The 22,404-nt window shown below is 37.4% G+C and overlaps 1 protein-coding gene across 6 annotated transcripts in view; it reads right to left on the reverse strand.

The window, feature by feature from the left end:
• The window catches only part of LOC136862823 (metal cation symporter ZIP8), a 920,308-nt gene that overhangs the window by 115,213 nt on the left and 782,691 nt on the right, over positions 1-22,404 (reverse strand). For all 6 annotated transcript variants that reach the window (XM_067139088.2, XM_067139087.2, XM_068225787.1 and 3 more), the window contains one exon: positions 11,669-11,838. In XM_067139088.2, coding sequence (XP_066995189.2) covers positions 11,669-11,838 — 170 coding nt within the window. The remainder of the gene's footprint in view (positions 1-11,668; positions 11,839-22,404) is intronic.

Raw genomic sequence — 22,404 nt, forward strand, 5'->3', positions numbered from 1 at the left:
AAAGAAATTGAAAATTTATTGAACATCTCCCTTGGTACGTTATTCTAATCCCTAACTTCCCTTCCTATAAAGGAATATTTGCCCTAATTTGTCCTCTTGAATTCCAACTTTATCTTCATATTGTGATCGTTCCTATTTTTAAAGACACCACTCAAACTTATTCGTCTACTGATGTCATTCCACGCCATCGCTTCACTGAAAGCTGGGAACATACCAATTAGTCGAGCAGCTCGTCTCCTTTCTCCCAAGTCTTCCCAGCCCAAACTTTGCAACATTTTTCTAACGCTACTCTTTTGTCAGAAATCACCCACAACAAAGCGAGCTGCTTTTCTTTGGATTTTGTTTCCAGTTCTTGAATCAAGTAATCCTGGCGAGGGTCCCATACACTGAAACCATACTCTAGTTGGGGTCTTACCGGAGACTTATATGCCCTCTCCTTTACATCCTTACCACGACTCTTAAAAACACTCATAACCATGTGAAGAGATCTGTACCCTTTATTTTCAATCCCATTTATGTGATAACCCCAATGAAGATCTTTCCTTATATTAACACCTAAGTACTTACAATGATCCCCAAAAGGACCTGTCACCCCATCAACGCAGTAATTAAAACTGAGAGGACTTCTCCTATTTGTGAAACTCACAACCTGACTTTTAACCCCGTTTATCATCATGCCATCGAGGTCATTTTGCAGTTGCTCACAATCTTGTAACTTATTTATTACTCTATACGGAATAACATCATCCGCAAAAGCCTTATCTCTGATTCGACTGCTTTACTTATATCATTTATATATAAAATAAAACATAAAGGTCCAGTGATACTGCCGTGAGGAATTCCAAGCCCTACAGGAATTGCTGCAGTCAGTGAATGAAGGTCCATCCCAACGTGTTAGCAAGAGAACATTGCGACGGGAACTGCATGCATTGAACATTTTGAGTCGGTCACCTCGCAAGAGGCCATTGCTCTACACAGGGACATAAAGCTGTGCATCTTCAATGGGCTAGAATTTATCGAACATGGACAGTAGCTGTCTGGCAGGACGTAATGTGGCCTGGCGAATCACTTTTTGCCTGTATGCCAATGACGCACGTCATCGAGTGCACCGAAGGCCAAATGAAGAATTCATCCTGGATGTGTGTAGCGTCAGGTTCAAGCCGGAGGTGGGTCTGTGATATTTTGGGGGTGTTTTTCGTATCATGGATTGGACCTGCTCACCAAGATGACCACTAACACGAACCGGCATGTTTATTTAAACATTCTGAATGATCAGGAGTTGCCTTTCAGTCAACATCTGCATGATGAGTATGCAAATGATATCTCGATTTCTCACGATGACAATAGCAAAGTTCACCGGGATGGGCGCAATTGTGACTGGTTTTATGAATGTTCCCCCACCCTATTAAATCTCGATTGGCCTGCAAAGTCACCTGACTTGAACCCCTTTGAAAATCCGTGGGACATATTGGAACAGCGGGTAAAACGCCGACATCAGCATCCCCGCATTTTGGTGGAATTCTGCGATCAAATCTTCAGCGAGTGGCTTAACCTGGATGCGACGTATCTGCACAACCTTGTGCACTCACTTCCTAATCGAATCTACTGTAGGCGGTTATCAAGCCCAGAGGCGGAGTTACGCGGTATTTAATGATGCTTGTGGTGATTTCTCTAGGGGTAACACATTTTTTGTCCTGTTATCTTATCCAAGGCTGTTGCATTCGGTTGGAAGTAAGCTGATATAACTGTGACATATTTCGTCTCTATTAGCAAGGTGTGTTCCTGTTTAGTCGTCGAGATTACTGGGGTCAGTCATGGTTTTAGGAGAACAGTTATTCCTCCTATAGGTCTTCGTCTTTCGCCCTGTTTCGCTTGCAAATGAATGCAGTGATATTTTGTATGTTGCCATTTATCTGTGAATAAATTTCTGTTAATACTGTTATGTCGTATCGTTTTAGACAGTCTGTTGGTGCCTTGACTAGTGCATTGTTTAAACTTTCAACATTCCATAGCATTATCTCTACATTTTCTCTTCCGTCGTTTTCTCTGTACTTTGCTTTCTTGTGTTTTATTCGTGCGAAATCCCGGTATTCCTTCAAAAGATCTGAAAGCGTCTAACGGTTATTCTGCTGGTCAAAAATCGGATTTATTTACTCTTTCTAGATAATTAAAAGGAATACCTACTTGAAAATATTTTGTATTACTTTTCGTTAACAATTCTTCGCAGATCACGTTTGGTATAATTGCCAATCAATCAATCAATCAATCAATCAATCAATCAATCAATCAATCAATCAATCAATCAATCAATCAATCAATCAATCAATCAATCAATCAATCAATCAATCAATCAATCAATCAATCAATCAATCAATCAATCAATCAATCAATCAATCAATCAATCAATCAATCAATCAATCAATCAATCAATCAATCAACACTGATCTGCATTTAGGGCAGTCGCCCAGGTGGCAGATTCCCTATCTGTTGTTTTCCTAGCTTTTTCCTAAATGATTTCAAACAAATGGGAAATTTATTTAACGTCTCCCTTGGTAAGTTATTCCAATCCCTAACTCCCCTTCCTATAAATGAATATTTGCCCCAGTTTGTCCTCTTGAATTCCAACTTTATCTTCATATTGTGATCTTTCCTACTTTTATAAACGCTACTCAAACTTATTCGTCTACTAATGTCATTCCACGCCATCTCTCCGCTGACAGCTCGGAACATACCACTTAGTGGAGCAGCTCGTCTTCTTTCTCTCAATTCTTCCCAACCCAAACTTTGCAACATTTTTGTAACGCTACTCCTTTGTCGGAAATCACCCAGAACAAATCGAGCTGCTTTTCTTTGGATTTTTTCCAATTCTTGAATCAAGTAATCCTGGTGAGGGTCCCATACACTGGAAGCATACTCTAGTTGGGGTCTTACCAGAGACTTATATGCCCTCTCCTTTACATCCTTACTACAACCCCTAAACACCCTCATAACCATGTGCAGAGATCTGTACCCTTTATTTACAATCCCATTTATGTGATTACCCCAATGAAGGTATTTCCTTATATTAACACCTAGATACTTACAATGATCCCCAACAGGAACTTTCACACCATCAACGCAGTAATTAAAACTGAGAGGACTTTTTCTAGTTGTGAAACTCACAACCTGACTTTTAACCCCGTTTATCAACATACCATTGCCTGCTGTCCATCTCACAACATTATCGAGGTCACATTGCAGTTGCTCAGAATCTTGTAAATTATTTATTACTCTATACAGAATAACATCATCCGCAAAAAGCCTTACCTCCGATTCCACTCCTTTACTCATATCATTTATATATATAAGAAAACATAAAGGCCCGATAATACTGCCTTGAGGAATTCCCCTCTTAATTATTACAGAGTCAGATAAAGCTTCACCTACTCTAATTCTCTGAGATCTATTTTCTAGAAATATAGCAATCCATTCAGTCACTCTTTTGTCTAGTCAAATTGCACTCATTTTTGCCACTAGTCTCCCATGATTCACCCTAACAAACGCTTTAGACAGGTCAATCGCGATACAGTCCATTTGACCTCCAGAATCCAAGATATCTGCTATATCTTGCTGGAATAACCTTTCCTAAAACCGAACTGCCTTCTATCGAACCAGTTATTATTTTCACAAATATGTCTAATATAATCAGAAAGAATGCCTTCCCACAGCTTACATACAATGCATGTCAAACTTACTGGCCTGTAATTTTCAGCTTTATGTCTATCACCCTTTCCTTTATACACAAGGGCTACAATAGCAACTCTCCATTCATCTGGTATAGCTCCTCCGACCAAACAATAATCAAATAAGTACCTCAGATATGGTACTATATCCCAACCCATTGTCTTTAGTATATCCCCAGAAATCTGATCAATTCCAGCCGCTTTTCTAGTTTTCAACTTTTGTATCTTATTGCAAATGTCATTGTTATCATAAGAAATTTTAATACTTCATTGGCCTTAGTCTCCTCCTCTATCTCGACATTATACTTGTAACCAACAATCTTTACATACTGCTGACTGAATGCTTCTGCCTTTTGAAGATCCTCACATACACACTCCCCTTGTTCATTAATTATTCCTGGAATGTCCTTCTTGGAACCTGTTTCTGCCTTAAAATACCTATACATACCCTTCCATTTTTCACTAAAATTTGTATGACTGCCAATTATGCTTGCCATCATTTTATCCTTAGCTGCCTTCTTTGCTAGATTCAACTTTCTAGTAATTTTTTATTTTATTTATTGATAAATAGGGTTCCAGAGAGCAAGAGCTCTGTCAAGAGGAACAATACATAGATAATCACAACAATGGCGGATTAACGCATAAGGTCTAAAAGTGAAAGAGTAATAATAGTGGTTTTACATATACTTTAAGTATCACAATTTATCTAATGGATAGGATTATATTAAGTGGATTATCATCAGAGTAACAATACATGAGGAACAACTTTTTGACTTTTAAGATTTGGAAATGAAAATATCAGAGAAATAACTGTTACACATTTATAGTGCCTAACAGGTACTTCTTAAGCTTATTACGAAATGGCACAGTTTTAGAGATGATTGCTATGTTGTCAGGAATGCTGTTATATTCAGATATTAGTAAGTGTTGCACTCCCTTAGTGCCAAACCTTGTTGTATAATTTTGATGAACATGTAATTTATTTTTTTGCTTTGTCTTATATGAATGGATGTCAGTGACTTTAGGAAATTCAGAGTTGGTGAACATTTTGTTATGCAAGACTTTATGAATAAGAAGTGATGCGTTTAATGAGATTAATTTCTTAAGAGGTAATATATTTGTTTCAGAGTACATTTTATTTCGAGAATATAGTTGATGAAATCCATACATAAATCTAATAACCCTGTTTTGTAAGACCTCCAAAGTATTTAAGTTATTTTGGGTTGCTTTGCCCCAAATGAAACACAAGTAAGAAAGTCGAGATTGTATCATTGTGAAATAAATTAGACGAAGAGTGTCAATTGTTAGTAGGTACTTAATCTTGCCAATGATACCAACCAAGACAGAGATTTTATTTTTTACGTTTAATATATGAGGTGTCCAGGAGAGGGCACTATCAATTATTAGTCCAAGATATTTAACTTCTTTAACCCATTTCAACTTCGTAGTGCCAAATAATATATTTGTAGTTGCATTTAGGTCATTTTGTGATTTATCGAACATCATACAGACAGTTTTTGAGTAATTGGCTGTTAGAAGATTTTTTCTCAGCCATTCATCTAAGATATAACAGTCATGCTGGATATCTGCAACTATTTCATCTTCAGAATTTGATGAATAGAACAGTGAAGTATCATCTGCCAAAAGTGATACTTTACCCTTAAAAGAACACAGGGCTATGTCATTAATATATATAAGAAACAAAATTGGACCCAATATGGAACCTTGTGGTACACCAAAGCAGATCTTTTGTAGCTCACTTTTATTCATGCCAATCTGAACATATTGTTGTCGATTTGATAAGAAATCCTTAAACCAGAGCAGCGAGGGACCTCTCACACCTGCCTTTTACAGTTTGTATATCATAAGTTCATGGCTAACAGTATCAAAAGCCTTTTTTAAATCAATAAACAGCCCAGCAGTCTTGTAACCTTTATCAATATAATTTTGAAGCACAATTATAATGTCCATTAAGGCAGGATTCACCCCAGCCTTTTCTCTGAAGCCATATTGAAATCTGGAAAAATAATTGCATTTTTCGAGGTAACTAATAAGCCTAACTTTGACAACAGTTTCTAAGATTTTAGATAATTCAGGTGGTATTGAGATGGGTCGGTAGTTTCCAGGGTCGGATCTATCATTCTGTTTGTATATAGGAACCACTCTAGAGATCTTTAATGAATCAGGGACAATGCCTTTTGCCAAAGAGCAGTTGATAAATTCAGATATTGGACCAGAGAGTGCTCGATTACAGATTTTGAGAAGTTTACTGGAAATACCATCACTAGCAACTGAGCGAGCATGTTTGAGAGAATTGATTATTGTAGACACTTCTTCTGGAGAACATGGTTCTAGGAAAAGGGAATTAGGATGATTATTGATTGTAGCAGTATGTTCAGGATGTGGAACAATATTTGAAGATAGTGTGGCAGGGACTGAGATAAAATTATTATTCAGGGCATTACAAATGTCACTTTTGTCTTCAAAACATTCATTCCCTAGCTTGATACGTGTAATATTGATTGTTGACTTTGAAGGTTTACCAAGAACTTCGTTTATGAGTTGCCAGGTGTGTTTAGTGTTGTGTAGATTGTTTTTAAATTGATTATCATAGTACGACTTCTTGAGAGTCCTTTTCAGGGTTGTAACTCTATTGCAGTAACTTTTATATTCTTCTTTAATTATACTGTTGTGTGGGTGTTTTCTCAATTTACTGTAGAGAAGTGCTTTATGCCTGCAGAGTGATGCAAGTTCTGGTGTGCACCATGCATTCAGAATGGTGTTTGCATTTGATGATGAAATTTTCTAACTGTCGATGCATAGTCAAGACCACTTTGAATGTATCTGGTTAAAGCAGCATATGAAGCATTTATGTCCCCACCATCTACCCACTGGAATTGGTGTTGCTCAAAATATGATCTAGCCCTTTCATAATCTATATGTTTATATGAGTGTCGTTTTGGCTCACTGGGAGTAGGCCTATAATTAGATGTTTTTGAAATATCTAAACTAAAGAGCAAGAGATTATGGTCACTCATATCATCAATTATGTTATCTACAGACCAGTTATTAAGTTGTATGCTGCATAAAAAGTGGTCGATTAGTGAATTGTTCGAACTCAGTCTGGTAGGGTATATTGTGTTACAGTTTTTAAGGCCATAGCTCTGCATGAACGATTTATATTCATTAGTTAATACTGCATTTGAGAGTAAATTTATGTTAAAGTCACCAACAACAATTATATTTCTATGTTTTATTTTGTTGAGTATTATTTCTATGTCATCACATACCTGTGTCCAGTTTGAAGTGAATGGATTGTAAACAGCTATAATAATATAACTACACCCTGACTTAGAAATCTCCAGAACCAGAATATTATGATGCTTTTGGACATTATAGATGATATTACATTGCCACAATTTGTTTTTAGCGTAAATTGATACTCCCCCACCCTTAAGTGATTTTTCAGAAGGAATTCTAAAGGAATGAAATGCTTCATAACCTGGGATATTGTAAAAGTTAGACTCATCACCGTTTACAGACAACCATGTTTCGACAACAACTATAAAATCGATATTCTGAATTAACTCTATGCGATCAGCAATCATCTCTAACTTACCATTTCGTATGCTACGTGAATTGAGATACATTATTCTCAAGGTTGGAGCAATTGTTCCAAGTGAGGTAACCAAATCGCTATATTGAAAGTATGAGTTCCATTGTCTTTCTGTCATTAGTGTAGTTTAAAAGAAGAGGAAGAGAAACAAATATACACAAATATAAAACATAAGAAGGAATCTGTGAAGACTGACAGCTCATTTAGGCCTAGATGCTGCGAGCCTAATCAATTTTTCAATATCGTCTTCACATTTTATTGTAAATACTTCGAGGGAGGTGGCAGAGATTTTTGCCAGAATCCTCCCTTGTCTCACAAATGCACGTTCAATTCCTTTGTCCTAGCATCACGAGCCTTCTTGAAGAGAGATTCATTGTAGGGCGTAAGGTGTTCGTTCAAGTATATATTCACTTTTGGACCACCAAAGCCTAGGAGAGAAGAGGTTAGGATCTTCTGGCGTCTTGCTGATTGCAAAAGAGCATCCTTTTTCCAGCGTTGGACAAATCTGTCTATTACGGGCTTCACACTGGTTTTGTTGAAAGAAGAAACCCTGTGAACAGTGTCGATGCTGTCCGGATGTATTGGTACATCAAGGATTTCTCCAATTTTCTGGACAATTTCGGTTAAGTTTTCTTCTGAGTGGTACGGAATCCCGGATATTTTCATATTATTAGCTCTTGAATATTGTTTTAGTTCTTCAACGTCGAGTTTCAGCTGTGTCACTTCTCCGGAAAGGGTGCGGTTATTCGATTTTAAGTCTTGTACTGTGTTGTTCAGCACTATGAGTTCTGATTGCATTTTGCCCACCTCAACACTAAAATCGTCAAATTTGTCACTGACAAATTGAACAGAAGTCTTCAGTTCTTTATACACTGACTCTAGTTCACCAAGTTAAGTTCCTTCAATTTCTCCTTACTTCCACAGCCATGTCTAACTCTATTTCTTTCCAGTCTGCACCTCCTTCTTAGTCTCTTTATTTCTCTATTATAATAAGGTGAGTCTTTACCATTCCTTACCTCCCTTAAAGGTACAAACCTGTTTTCGCATTCCTCAACAATTTCTTTAAACCCATCCCAGAGTCTGTTTACATTTTTATTTACCGCTTTCCACCGATCATAATTACTTTTTAGAAACTGCTTCATGCCTGCTTTATCAGCCATATGGTACTGCCTAATAGTCCTACTTTTAAGACCTTCCTTTCTATCACATTTATTTTTGACTACGACAAAAACAGCTTCATGATCACTAATACCATCTATTACTTCAGTTTCCCTATAAAGCTCATCTGGTTTTATCAGCACCACATCCAGAATATTTTTCCCTCTGATTGGTTCCATCACTTTCTGAATCAGCTGTCCTTCCCATATTAACTTATTTGCCATTTGTTGGTCATGCTTCCTGTCGTTCGCATTTCCTTCCCAATTGACATCTGGCAAATTCAGATCTCCCGCTATCTCGGTAAGGAATTATTTGTGGACTCTCGCTGTGGATTCCTGTCTTACTTTTCCCACGAAGAGCCAGGCCAACGTTTCTGCTGCTTGTAGGTCTTCGTCTTCTGATCCAGTGCCTGTCATAGGAGCTTGTGGTCCTATTAGTTATTTTTCCCTTTTGTCGGGTACCATTGTCCATTTCTCTTCAGCTGTTGTGTCCGTTGGCGTTTCCTCTTTCTGGAGGAGTCGAGTTGTTTGTTTGCGGTGGAAAGTCATCTTCCATTATATTGTAGCCCTCAACTCTTTCCCCCGTAGTGGAATGGATTCCTTTTCGTGTGTTGAATGTCGGTACCGGTACGTTCCTTTCTAATTGTTGGGTTAGTTCAGGTGTTGTGTTTGTATTTACTTGTTGAGAATTCAGCTTCTGTGCTTTGTAATTCCAATTTCCTCTCTTATAATCTTTTTGATATTGTGTGTGATATTTTCCATTATTGAATTCATTTGTTGGCTAATTTTGTCTTCTAGTTCTATGCACCCATTAACTGCACACATTTTGTCTACCTTTATTATGTATATCCTTCACCAAGGCGAATCAATAAATTGCGTTCTTTAACCTCTTCGTAATTTTGATTGTGTATAACACACGAAATATATCCAAAACATCAACTGAGAAGACCTGTCAGGTCCTCAAGCTAGATGGAGCGCATAGCATTGAGTTGCAATACATCGCAACTGTTCTGTATTTATCTCCGTTGTATTTTAGCTCACTTAGGCCTGGTTTCATCAGCGACGGTTAAATCTTAAACTCGTGTTACGCAATTTTAACTACAAATTTCACTACTCGTTCTGTTTCATTAAGGAGGGTTAGTTTTAACTTTAGGTTAAGGTTGGGATGAAGTTTACACCAATTTTCACCTGGGCTAAACTTCTAAGTCGAAGCTAATAGCAAAGTGGTCAGTTCAAATCATGCGCTGGATACAGAGGTGCTTTATTTAGATATGTTGAATGGTGTTCCTAACATAAATATACCAGCAAGGAGGAACGATTTTCAAGATCTATCTGAGGAAATTTCTGAAGAAGTATGGACTGTCAACAAACTAAACAAAAATGTCGTCAGTAAGGTCATCGATGAAATTCGCGAGCGTTTGGAAAACAGAACAGATACGTAGAAACAAGTTCCCCTCTCCTCTACTGAAGGTACCGTACGTATTGATTGCATTAAGATTTTACGTCACAGGTTCGTTTGATATAATGGTTGGAGACAACGTTGCGGTATCAAGCAGAATGATCTCTAAAGTGTCTGCTTTTGTAGAACTGTTGATGTTGCTTGCTATATCGCACTGTCATGTGGGCAATGCTATTAAATTCCTGTCTATGTGTCTTGTTTATCTTGAAATGACTAACTCAGTGAGTAGGCCTAATGTGTGCTCTAAAGTCGAACAACCAAGCTCGATAGCTGCAGTCGCTTAAGTGCGGTCAGTATCCAGTAACCGGGAGATAGTGGTTTCGAACCCAACTGTCGACAGCCCTGAAGATGGTTTTCTGTGGTTTCCCATTTTCACACCAGGCAAATGCTGGGGCTGTACCTTAAGTAAGGCCACGGCCACTTCGTCCCCATTCCTAGCCCTTTCCTGTCCCATTGTCACCGTAAGACCTATCTGTGTCGGTGCGACGTAAAAAAGTCGAACATTTAGTGTCTCGCTTTTGTTAGCAAGCAGAATTTCTCATAAGTGTTTTTAAAAATGTTTGATACTTGTATTTTTTTTCTGTTTTGTAAGATTGTTATTATGGTGTGTAGTTTGTTTTATGTGCATTTTATTTAAATAGTGATATAACAACAGGTAAAATGAGGACTCTCTGGGAAGCTTTGTGTAAGTTGTAACTTATACGCTGAAATGTGCTTTTAAGTTATGTACCGTAGTAAAACAGCATCGATATGATAATTGTTTTTGAATTGACGAACTGTATCCCCCGAGGATAGATAATTCTCCCAACTAACAGCTTTCCCTGTTTAATCTTTTCCATTTTTATTTCTGCTATCAGGCCTATACGAGAAAATAAAGCAGGCTACCAAGGAAGTGTGGAATAAAACCACAAAATATCGCGCAAAAAGGAACCGACAAGAAGTGTGTTCATAACCTCTAATTTTCAGCGATTCACAGCCTCCTTGACTGGTAAGGTAGGTAGCCGTTTCCGACGAGGGTTAAGACGGAGATAACACTCTACCGAAATCGCTTGGTGAAACGCGTGGCTCGTAAGAATGTGTTAAAATATCAATCCGAAGTAAACAAACCCAGGGTTAGAGTGTATTTTACCATCGTTGATGAAACCGGGGCTTATGCAACCATTACCTCATCGCCTTCGTGCAGTTACACTTGTGCACTCCCTAACCACAGAAGCCGTGCATACGATCATCGTTCAGTGACTCTCTAAGTAGTTCAGGTATATGGCTTTAATACAGCATAATATTCATTTTAAAGTAATCCAACGTTAAAAAGTTATTACCGGTAATATAAAACTCGAAAAATATGATTGTGCCTTTTGAAGAGGAAGGATTTCTCATTATGTATATTGCTCTCTTCAATTAGCATTTGCTCGTGGGAATCCATCTTTTGAAACAAGAACAAAAATGTAATGGGATATATATACAGTACATCGCTGTTGAGACAGGAACTTTACTGTCCTTCAGAAACCCCATGAAAGATTACAAAAAATAAGAGATAAATATTGTTTTAACTTCACAACATTGTTTAATATTTCAAATGTAGCACTATTAGATTATCTTACCAACTAGCTCTTGCTCTTAAAGAAATAATCGACCCCAAGGTTTAATTAGTCATAAATATTGTAATTTCGGTAAGCTTTAAAAGGTTTATAGCAAAAATAATGTGTTTCCTGACCTGTGGAACAAGCTGGAAAGCTGACGTGGAGCAGAGTGTGCCCACCGCCAAGCCAATGAGGATTCTCATGATGTGAGTGGCGTATTTGGTCTTCAACATCGGCCAGAGGAGTCCACCAAACAGTCCAGATAAACTGATGATGAAAACCGACACAACACCAAAGCCCCACACTGGAAGGAGAAACAATTACTGCAGGTAATTGACACTCTTGAACACTACTATGGCTAAAAAGATAATATTTAAGTACAGTATTATATATTTACACTAATCCCTGCACATTAAACCAAAAATGAAAATATATTTCTGTACCAGATCACATCATTGATTTCCCAATTGGAGTTCTTGCACATCAATTTTGACAAAGTACAGCAGATATTGACTCACATGCCCACTTGTTCGCATATATGCTTGAATCCGTCTTAGCATACCGTTTACAAGATCATCAAGCCATTCTAGGTTCATTTTATTCTACTGATCAAAGATTATTCATAGAATACTTAGTCTTCCAGATTACATGCTCAGCTAGAACGCCACAAACAGCTTGTTTGAACTTATCCTATAAATCTTCAACAGGGTTCATGCCTGGATACAGGCGACAGACTAGCTGATGAATTAGCGACCAATATAGATAGGGGCTTTAAAATACCAAGCGACACATTTCGAGTTTTATTCTTTGACTCTCGATGATACTTACAATGCTGCTGAGTTAGAAACTTTCTTAAAATAACGATTCAGTACCAAAAACCAATTAACTGCCCTTGTTCCTTTTGAGGACAACACTAAAGTCAATGATTTAACAGGGCTTCCACTAAAACCTTCAATCGCCTTGGCTTGTATTATATGAATCTTTCTGGTGTAACAATTGACGGGGCACTTGCATTTGTAGTAAGATGAGAAGTGTTAGTGAAATGATTTCAAGCTGAAATAGCAGAAGTACACAATATTTTTATCACGTAGTATCACTGCTTAATATACCAAAAAATTATTTGTGCTAGATTCCTAAATTATGTATTGTTTTGAAGATCGTCGTAAAAATAGAGAATTTCATTAGATAGCAAAGTTTGTGGCGTGGAGAATTTCATAACTTCTTAAACAGTCTCGGTTATTAATTAGAAGATTATTCATAACACTGAAATAAGATGGCTGAACCGTGGCGAAATGAAATGAGTTTATGATCTCGAAGATGAAATACAAACACTCATTGAGAAAAAAGTACAGCATATTCCTGAACTTAAATACACAGAATGGGTGTGTGATTTAGCCTTTCTGATAAATATACAACACAACTGAATGAGTTTAACAGACATCTCCAAGGTAATATAAATTGATGTCAACTATGTTTGTTCACGCGGAGGTCTTCGAAACGAACAATGCGACTTTGAGAATAATCAATTTAAAAAAAAATCAGAACGTTCGTACATTTTTCAGCCATAGAAAAGTGTAATTATCCTAATTATCAAAAGTTCGCAGAAATTATATCAGAACTAAGAAATTAATTCAACGCTAGTAGATTCCATAGCTTCATGGACAATGGCGTAATTTTCGATCTCTTTTCTTCCTCTTTCTCCTTTCTGTGGGTCTGTGAATGGAGATATGAAGAATAGGTTTCAGGGAATAGAAAAAGAATAGAGTAGAATGGAGTTTTACCATCACTTGGTTCAGGATAACATGAAACTGGAAGAAAGCAATCATTTATTGTAATCCAAATTTTTTTTGATACTTGCATGATTTTCCTTATTACAGTTAGTTTGTCTATTACTGCATTAAACATTTTAATTAAGCTAATACATGTTTATAGCTATTCTCGAAATAGTCATTTTGTTTTGTTTTGTTTTGTTTGTCCTACACTTCATTAGTTAAATTCGTGCTTACTTTATTTTAACTTTTTTTCTTTTGCCATATATATCTTTTAATATACAAAAAATGCTGTTCTACCTGGTGCGATCCACTGTTTGTTTAATCATTTTATATTTTATATAATTATTTCTCTGTTGTCTGACTCGTTGCCTGAACGGTCAGCGTACTGGCCTTCGGTTCAGAGGGTCCCGGGTTCGATTCCCGGCCGGGTCGGGGATTTTAACCTTTACTGGTTAATTCCAATGGCACGGGGGCTGGGTGTATGTGTTGTCTTCATCATCATTTCATCCTGATCACGACGCGCAGGTCGCCTACGGGAGTCAAATAGAAAGACCTGCACCTGGCGAGCCGAACCCGTCCTGGGATATCCCGTCACTAAAAGCCATACGACATTTCATTTCATTTCTCTCTTTGTATGTTTGATTTGGAATCACTACCCAGGTATCTGACCCTAAGTTAGTCTGCCTCCCAACATACTTTCAGCAGATGTGCCTCTTCCATTATTTATCCACATAACAAGCAAACAATTCTCTTCATGTTTATGTCTTTAATCCCTATTCTTGCAGATAACCGTTAATCACCACACCATACCTCTTACTTTTCTTTTAGCAAGTTTTTCTTTATTAACAACTTATTGCTAATTTCATAGAATTCCAGTAATGTTCTTTTGGTCTGACATTCTGCCATGATCATCTGCTTCTCAATATCTTTCACTCAAATAGTTAGGTACTTTCTTACCGAGCTTCTTTTCTCCCTTCTGAATCTCTTTATCCCAGTAGTCTCCCATTCATATTCTATGTAGCATCGTTTTCACCTTTGTTATCCAGCGATCATCGTGTATATGTTTTGTTTGATGTTGTTATGCTTAATTCAGTATTTCCCTCCCGTTCCCCCTCTTTCAGTCTTAACCAATATGTTATTACCTTTTTAGCTCTATCTGCTTTATACTTATACCTTTACACAGACTTCTAACTCCACTATTAGCTGTACATTCTGGTAGCCACATTATTATTTTGCAGAACTTGGCATCTATTACTTGCAGTTCAGGGGTTCCCAAACTTTTAGACTGGTGTACCTCTAAACCAAAATTCATACTTTCGCCGTACCACCAAGTAGTATTACAGGGGTTTCAAAACTAAAGGTTTAAAACCAATTATTTTAGCACATAACATTAGTAACTCGTGATTATACAATTCATTTCTAATAGAGTACTTATGCCATTAAATTAAAAATAACATTGTAATTATGCATTAATAATGTGTACACGAAACCATTATGTGGTAAAAACTACAACTTTGTGTGATAAATTATTCGTAAATGAAGCACTGCAGAAACTTTATGGTAATGTTCTGTTATTGCAAGAGTTCATTAAAGTTAACACAGTTTTCTTATATAAAGTTAAATTGTTTGTCAGTTTTTGTCGCAAGTCTGAATCAATAGTTAATTTATACCCGTAATGTTTGTTTACCTACAGAAGTGAAGAAAGCGCACTCTCACACAGATAACTTGTGCTAAACACAAGCAAACATTTTACAAATTTCTCACAAATCAAAGGATATTCCTTTCGCCTTTCCAACCCAAATTGCTTTAAATTCATCCTCTTGAAAATGATCTCAACAATTTCGTCACAGGATAGCTGAATATGTTCATTTTTTTCATCTGTTGTCAAAGACGGTGGCAGGGTGATCTCCGAACCACAAATCTGATTTTAGACTTTCTGGAAACAGATGCTTGAATTCTGATATTAGGCTCTTACAATGTTCAATTTTATCATTCACCCAGTTCGGTACGTACGTGTACTACTTCATTTTTATTAATGAAACTGTTAAGCCGATCTGTCTGGCGATCGACTTAGTATGCAAAATTTTCTCTAATCCCTCTCAGCCAGACATTACTTCTCTGCTTTGTGATGGCCTATTATTGGGTTGGCCTATGAGTTTATTGATTCTCTAAATAATTCTCCTTTCACATATCAGACTGTAGCAGTATCTTTTTACGTTTCGCGTGTTGATTTATTCCTTTCTCGGGATCCGTTTTCTTCTTCTCTGTTTTTGTTTTTGGTGTAGGACGAAGCGAGGAAAGATGGACGCCTCTATTTGTGGCGTGGCATTCTAATACTACCAAAATATATTTTCCCATTTTAGACTTTAGTAAGTCTTTTCACTGTTGTAAACTTTCCTTTTTTCTTCTTAGCGGTCGCTTTTATGGTAAGGTTATTTTCCATTCGCCGTTCCATTCTTTCCATTCTTGCTCCATTGCAAATGCTCTGTTTTCATTTCTGTCTGGTGCCTACCGTATAATGTAAATTTGCTTTAGTTTTCTCGTGATTATCAATCCGCGAGCCAAGAATGTTTTCTCCTCATTGGGTAGCTTGAGGCGTTTCTTTGCCTTATGATTATTTATTTATTTATTTATTTATTTATTTATTTATTTATTTATTTATTTATTTATTTATTTATTTATTTATTTATTTATTTATTTATTTATTTGCCGGTTTATAACAGGGTAGTAAACCCCAATTACAGTAAACCTAAAAATCTTTAATGTGCTTATTAAATTACATTGACACAATGTCTCGATCTTAATAACTAAAAATACAATTCTTAGTAACTAAATTATTAATTCAATTACATTGATAATAGCTCGTCGGGGTAACCCAAAAGGACCCGGAGACGCCGTCGGGAGATCGGGGAAGCGTTTTCTTTTCTGCATGAGCGTTCGAGTTCCCTGGAATCCTCTAGCAGGGAGATAGGGTTTGGAACGCGAAGAGCACCGCAGTTGCGGCGGTGTCATGGTCTCATATCTTAATAGATAAAAATACAATTCTTAGTAACTAAATTATTCATTCAATTACATTGATAAAATTCTTATATCTTAATAACTAAAAAGACAATTATTAATAACTAAATTATTTAATCAGTTATTCAATTATTCGGTACCTACAATAACTTTCTGACAGCTTTCAGTGGGATGTTAATTCTTAGTGTTGTGGCAGTGTAGCTGCAAAACGTTTTATGAGTACAGATATTGACATGTCGAAGTCCAAGTTATTGTCAATGTTAACCGCTTCATTATAGTCGCTACATAACCTATAGAGTAGTGAATGGTTGTGGGCGGTCGTCAGAGCTCTTTCAGTTCTAAACGTGCCGCGTTCTCTTGAGTGCAAGCGAGGTACGCGAAAACACAATAGGGACAGTAAATACATTTCATGTACTTTATTGTTTAATAATTTATGCAGGTACTTGGCATCGATTATTTTTCGCTGAATTTCAAGGCGGGTCATTCCGACACTGGTTAGTAAGTTTTTGTATGGCACCATAAATCGGTACCAGCCATGTGTTTGGTGATGTAGGAATCTTACAAAAAGTTTTTGCACTCTTTAGATTAACTTAATATATTTATCGAACCTTGGATTCCATACAACGCTAGCATATTCCAATTTAATTCGTACAAAGGCATTATAGAGTGCTATCATGGAATTCGTCTTTCTGAACAGTTTTGTGTTCCGTATGACAAATCCCAATGCCCGGTAGGCCTCTCCTGTCACCTTGTTTACATGAGCTGTGAAAGTAAGGCCCTCGTCAAGCCGGACGCCAAGGACACTGACATGGTCAACTTCTTGCAGGGCGTTTGGTCCCAGCTTGTATGGAAAGATAGTTTTATTATTTTTCCGGGTGAATGACATTGTTACACATTTCGAGACGTTAAATTTTAGTTTGTTCATATGAGTCCACATCAGAATACCATCAAGGTCTTTTTGTAGTTTTATCTTGGCTCCGAATTCTACACTGTAGTGAATGACGTATGTTTCTTTCATGACTGGAGGCAGTGTAGGGTGTGTGTATGCTATACGAAGTTTTGTTTCTTATATTTCTCACTGCGTCTGGATATTCTGGCTGTGCCGATTTTACGAAAGTATGATTTTGATACTTTTGCTGGAACAAATCTCCAATGACTTCGTGTTTTGAAGGCTGCCGGCAAGAGATTTCTTATATATTCTTCTTTCTTCTTCTTTCTTATTTATGCCTGTGTCTGCGATATTATCTTCATCGATTTGTGTCCTTTCTATGACACTGCTGGTGACTAAAAGGTTGTACCCGCGACATCGAGACCTCCGGTTAATATGTGAGAATTTCTTATTCTATTAATGTGTCGCAGTTGTAATTATTTACTTCTGTCTGGTATTTTCCCTTGTCTGCATGAATGTTAATATGTGGAAGAAAAATCAATCAATCAATCAATCAATCAATCAATCAATCAATCAATCAATCAATCAATCAATCAATCAATCAATCAATCAATCAATCAATACTGACCTGCATTTAGGGTAATCGCTGAGGTGGCAGATTCCCTATCTGTTGTTTTCCTAGCCTTTTCTTAAATGATTGCAAAGAAATTGAAAATTTATTGAACATCTCCTTTGGTATGTCATCCCAATCCCGAACTTCCCAACATGGCCCCGGCATTCTGGTAAGAATACTTTCGCTTTTATTTTTATTTCTCCTTTCTTCTCTTCTCGTGTTCATACTTCTACCATTTGGACTCCATTTATTTTGTTTTCGAGCACATTATTGCACTTGGTGTTCATAACCGTTTATTGCTCATATTGAGTGTTTTGGCCATCCGTTTTCCTCGTGATTTGTCCACCTTTTACGACATGTTTCCGTTTGTTTTCGTCTCTTTGTCTTCCTGGAATATGCCCTACTTCCACCTGCGGGCATAACTGCGTGGGAATGATGGCAGAGAAAATAATGATTAAAATACATAACCGGGTTGGATTGCCTTCAATATTTTAAAACATGTTGATCCTTTAATTATTGCTTTATTTCGTGGCGAGTATTGATTGCATTGCTCCGCGATCACTGGTGATCATATGCAGTTGTCAACTCTAAGATTGCTGGAATCTGGTGTTATGTACGAAACCGTCGTGTATAGGCTTTATGAAATAAAATAAAGTCCACTTTTAACCTGAAGGTGACCCTCAACGAGGTTACGTTTATCTGCTTGAAGTCTTGTAAGTACCTTTATTTAGAGTTAGTGCAAATGTGTTCGTTTCTTTTATCCTCAACCTTATGTTTCCAATAAATCTGACTATTGTATCCCCTCTTTTAAATTGATTTCCCCAGTTAGACGATTTTTGTTTGGAATAGGACGACCGGGTCATAATTCCGACCATCTGCTTCGGCTCTGTTTGAAAATTCGTTGCCTATGATCTTTATGTTTCCACCTTTATTGGAATGCATGCTTTCAATTTACTGCGTAGTTTATGTGCCTTCTCCTTTTCTCTCTCCGGGTGGTTCGGCTCACTTTAAAACAAGGTAAACTTTGACAATGTTCAATTTTTTTAAATTCCTTTACAGCTAAATACATTTTATTTCTGAAGATATTTGTTTTGTCATGGACTGACAAAGGTGTGGTGTGGTATGGAGGCGTGGAATGCTCTTATTAGCCCATTCATAAAACAAAATATATTTGTCAAATATTGCAGGTGGCAAAGCCAGAGTTCATGAAGGAAGCGATCGTTTTAAGTCAAGAGAACTGTGGGAGAGAAATATGTGCACTTCTGAATGAAGCTTGAAGGAAATGAGGCCACATGCTGCAAGCTGTCAAGACGAAATACTCAGCCATTATTACTATTAGAATGTGCGGAGGCAGTGACCCCATCCCAGTCCCTTCATTGTGATACACTTCCTGAAGGCTGGAAATGCGCAGATGTATTTCTGCCTTCTGGAGAGGGTTTAATAATAATAATAATAATAATAATAATAATAATAATAATAATAATAATAATAATAATAACGTGGCTGTGAAATTTGATGTAACCAAGAAAACACATACGTAGCTCGAGTCATAAGTCATGACACCAATTTTTTTTTCCTCGCGAACAGGAGACAACACGGAAAATCTACGATATGCATTTGGAAACGTACGGTATGTACTTGCGTATGATGCCGCTAGATGGTGTATGTAAACAACAGTGTGGGTCTAAGCATGCCCCCAATTTCAGTGTGTTTGTGAGAACGTCACAAAATGGAAGTCAACAAGCAGGAGCAACGATCGTATATTGAAATAGCAGTTCCCCACAGCAGAAATGCACGCCAATGCCATGCAGAGCTGCGGGAAGCATTAGGTGGACAGCGGATTGCTAACAAAGAGGACATCGTAATAGCTCTTCGGAGAGAGGTGTCACACGTTAGCGATACACAAGCAGCGAATTGTATTCAGCGCCTGCCCAACCGCTGGCAACGCACAGTGGAAACCTTGGGTGATTATTTCGAAGGTCTGTAAACAGTAAAGACCTGTCCTTTGTACGTAGTCTTGTGTATTTGCTGTCTATACCATAATAAAACAATGTTTACCAATGACCTGTGTTCTGTCACTTTCCTACGAAAATCTCCTGAAGTCAGAATTTGTCTTCAGGCACTATGCATAAGTACACGCCCTATATTTCCAAATGCATATCTTAGATTTTCCGTGATGTCTCCTGTTCGCGAGAAAAAAGGTTGCGATGACTTATGACTCGACCCTCGTATATAGCCGTTTGTAAATACATCAGATTATACAAGATTTGCCTTCCAATCATGCGTACCAGTATCCGAGAGCTGCCAGGTAGGGGTACGTTCGTTTTCTTAACGTTATTTTGTAAATTCTATTTTGTACAATATTCAGAGGTTTTTGTGATAGGTTTTTGGATACCAACTGATGTTAAATACAGCAGAGGGATGTCGTCTGCGATAACCAGGCCAGACATTTCATTATTATTATTATTAAGACACATGCTTGTCACGATATCATCCCCTTTATTTAGCAAAATATCGTTAGTAACAAGTATGCCAATGTAGGTGATAATTTGCAACTCTGCTTTAGCCCAATAGTTCAATAGATCTCTCCCACTTCTAATTCTTTTTGAATTTTAATCGTGCATTTGACCTCTGAATACAATTCTTCTATGGCACTAATCATTTTAATTGACACCCCTGTAGCAGCCAGCTTCGCAGCGACCGCTTCTCTACTCACAGAAGCAAACACTTTCTAAATCTATAGCTGTAATATGTAATTTACTACCTTTTCTCTTTAAGCACCAGTCTATTGTTGTTTAGTGACAAATATATCCTTTGACGTTCTAATTCCCTACCTAAATCCGGCCTGGTACACCGACGGTACAATGTAATCCTCTGCCCATTTTATGATTTTTTGCTAATATTCCAGTATAAATCATGCCAAGTGTGTCCAACAGAGTAATATCTCTATAATTGAGTAGTCCAGTTTCACAACTAATCATCTAACATTTTACTGATTTTACAGGAGAGGCGAAACAGGGCGTGCCTAAGATGCAGTGGTCGAGCATTTAGTGTGGTTTGATTCCTTGTCGTTCCAAATAACTACTAATTCACTGTCAACTTAATTAAAACTGTAGAAATAGGTTAAATTTGCGAATGAAATACGTAGATGATTAGTTTTTTAATGGTATAGTTGATCAGTTTTGAAATAGCAATATAAACATCATGACCTATGCATACTGAAATAATACTTATATACTGGTCTTGTATTATAAAGCACAATCTTGATAATTGTTAACATTAAGTGTTATTAGGAAATAAATAACACAATTTTCTTGAAGAATATGAACGGACAGTCACGATACCATTGAATAAGTCAAACAATAAAACTAACATTAGTCATTGGGAAATAATTCTCCTCGTCATTGTCTGCTAGAGGGTTATCTTGCACTATTCCCCCCACCAAAAGAATATTGTAGAACGAGAGATTCTTCAGGTCCCTCAAGTCGTTGGCATAATATTTTACCAGCAGCATTTCCATATCCTTCATTTTGTTATCGTTCGGTTGACATCCTAAAGAAACTGGATTAGATCTGATGTAAACAATGTTCTTGGATGATTTACAGGCACGTTTTGCTTTATTAAAGTCCCTATTGTATGCCTGCTCCCCTCTAATGAGGACTTGGGACTTTACCCTTGGATTCTGTTAAACAGAAACGCTTTACTTCTGCAAATTTAGAGTGTCAAACGAAGATTTGGCGGCTTCATTTCGTCTCCTACAGCGGTTTTCCAGTCTTATATTACAACATCGTTTGTTTTGGCAATTTTCCCATAATATTCAAATATGCTGATTTATTCCATGGGTGGGTCAGGGGTCTAGGTGTCAAAACACTCGGTCTGGTGGCATGTAAGAATGTCCTGGGTCAGGAAAAATAAACTCGACATTTTTAATTGTGTCTCGTCGAAAGATATTTGCTATATGCATATTCCGATCATGAAATGAAGTGAAATGAAATGGCATATGGCTTTTAGTGCCGGGAGTGTCCGACGACAAATTCGGCTCGCCATGCGCAGGTCTTTTGATTTGACTCCTGTGGGCGACCTGCGCGTCATGATGGGGATGAAATTATGATGAAGACGATACATACACCCAGCCCCCGTGCCAGCGAAATTAACCAATGATGGTTAAAATTCCCGACCCTGCCGGGAATCGAACCCGGAACCCCTATGACCAAAGGCCAGCACGCTAACCATTCAGTCATGGAGCGGGACATTCCGATCATGATAAGATATGATTCCGTATAACTTTTAATGCTACAACATAAATTTTAAAAGCAAGCTCCAGTAATGTAAATGGTAAGTTTTGAAACAGAACGAGTGGTGTAGATGGACAGTTTTGTAATCGAATCGATATTTCAGTACGCCACTAAGAGTGGCAAATGAATTTTTTCCAATATTTTCGCAGAATGAGGCTATAGATCCAATATGTCGGATTCTTTTTTTTTTTTTTGCTAGGGGCTTTACGTCGCACCGACACAGATAGGCCTTATGGCGACGATGGGATAGGAAAGGCCTAGGAGTTGGAAGGAAGCGGCCGTG

The sequence above is a fragment of the Anabrus simplex genome, chromosome 2, assembly GCF_040414725.1.
Source record: "Anabrus simplex isolate iqAnaSimp1 chromosome 2, ASM4041472v1, whole genome shotgun sequence".
NCBI lineage: Eukaryota > Metazoa > Arthropoda > Insecta > Orthoptera > Tettigoniidae > Anabrus > Anabrus simplex.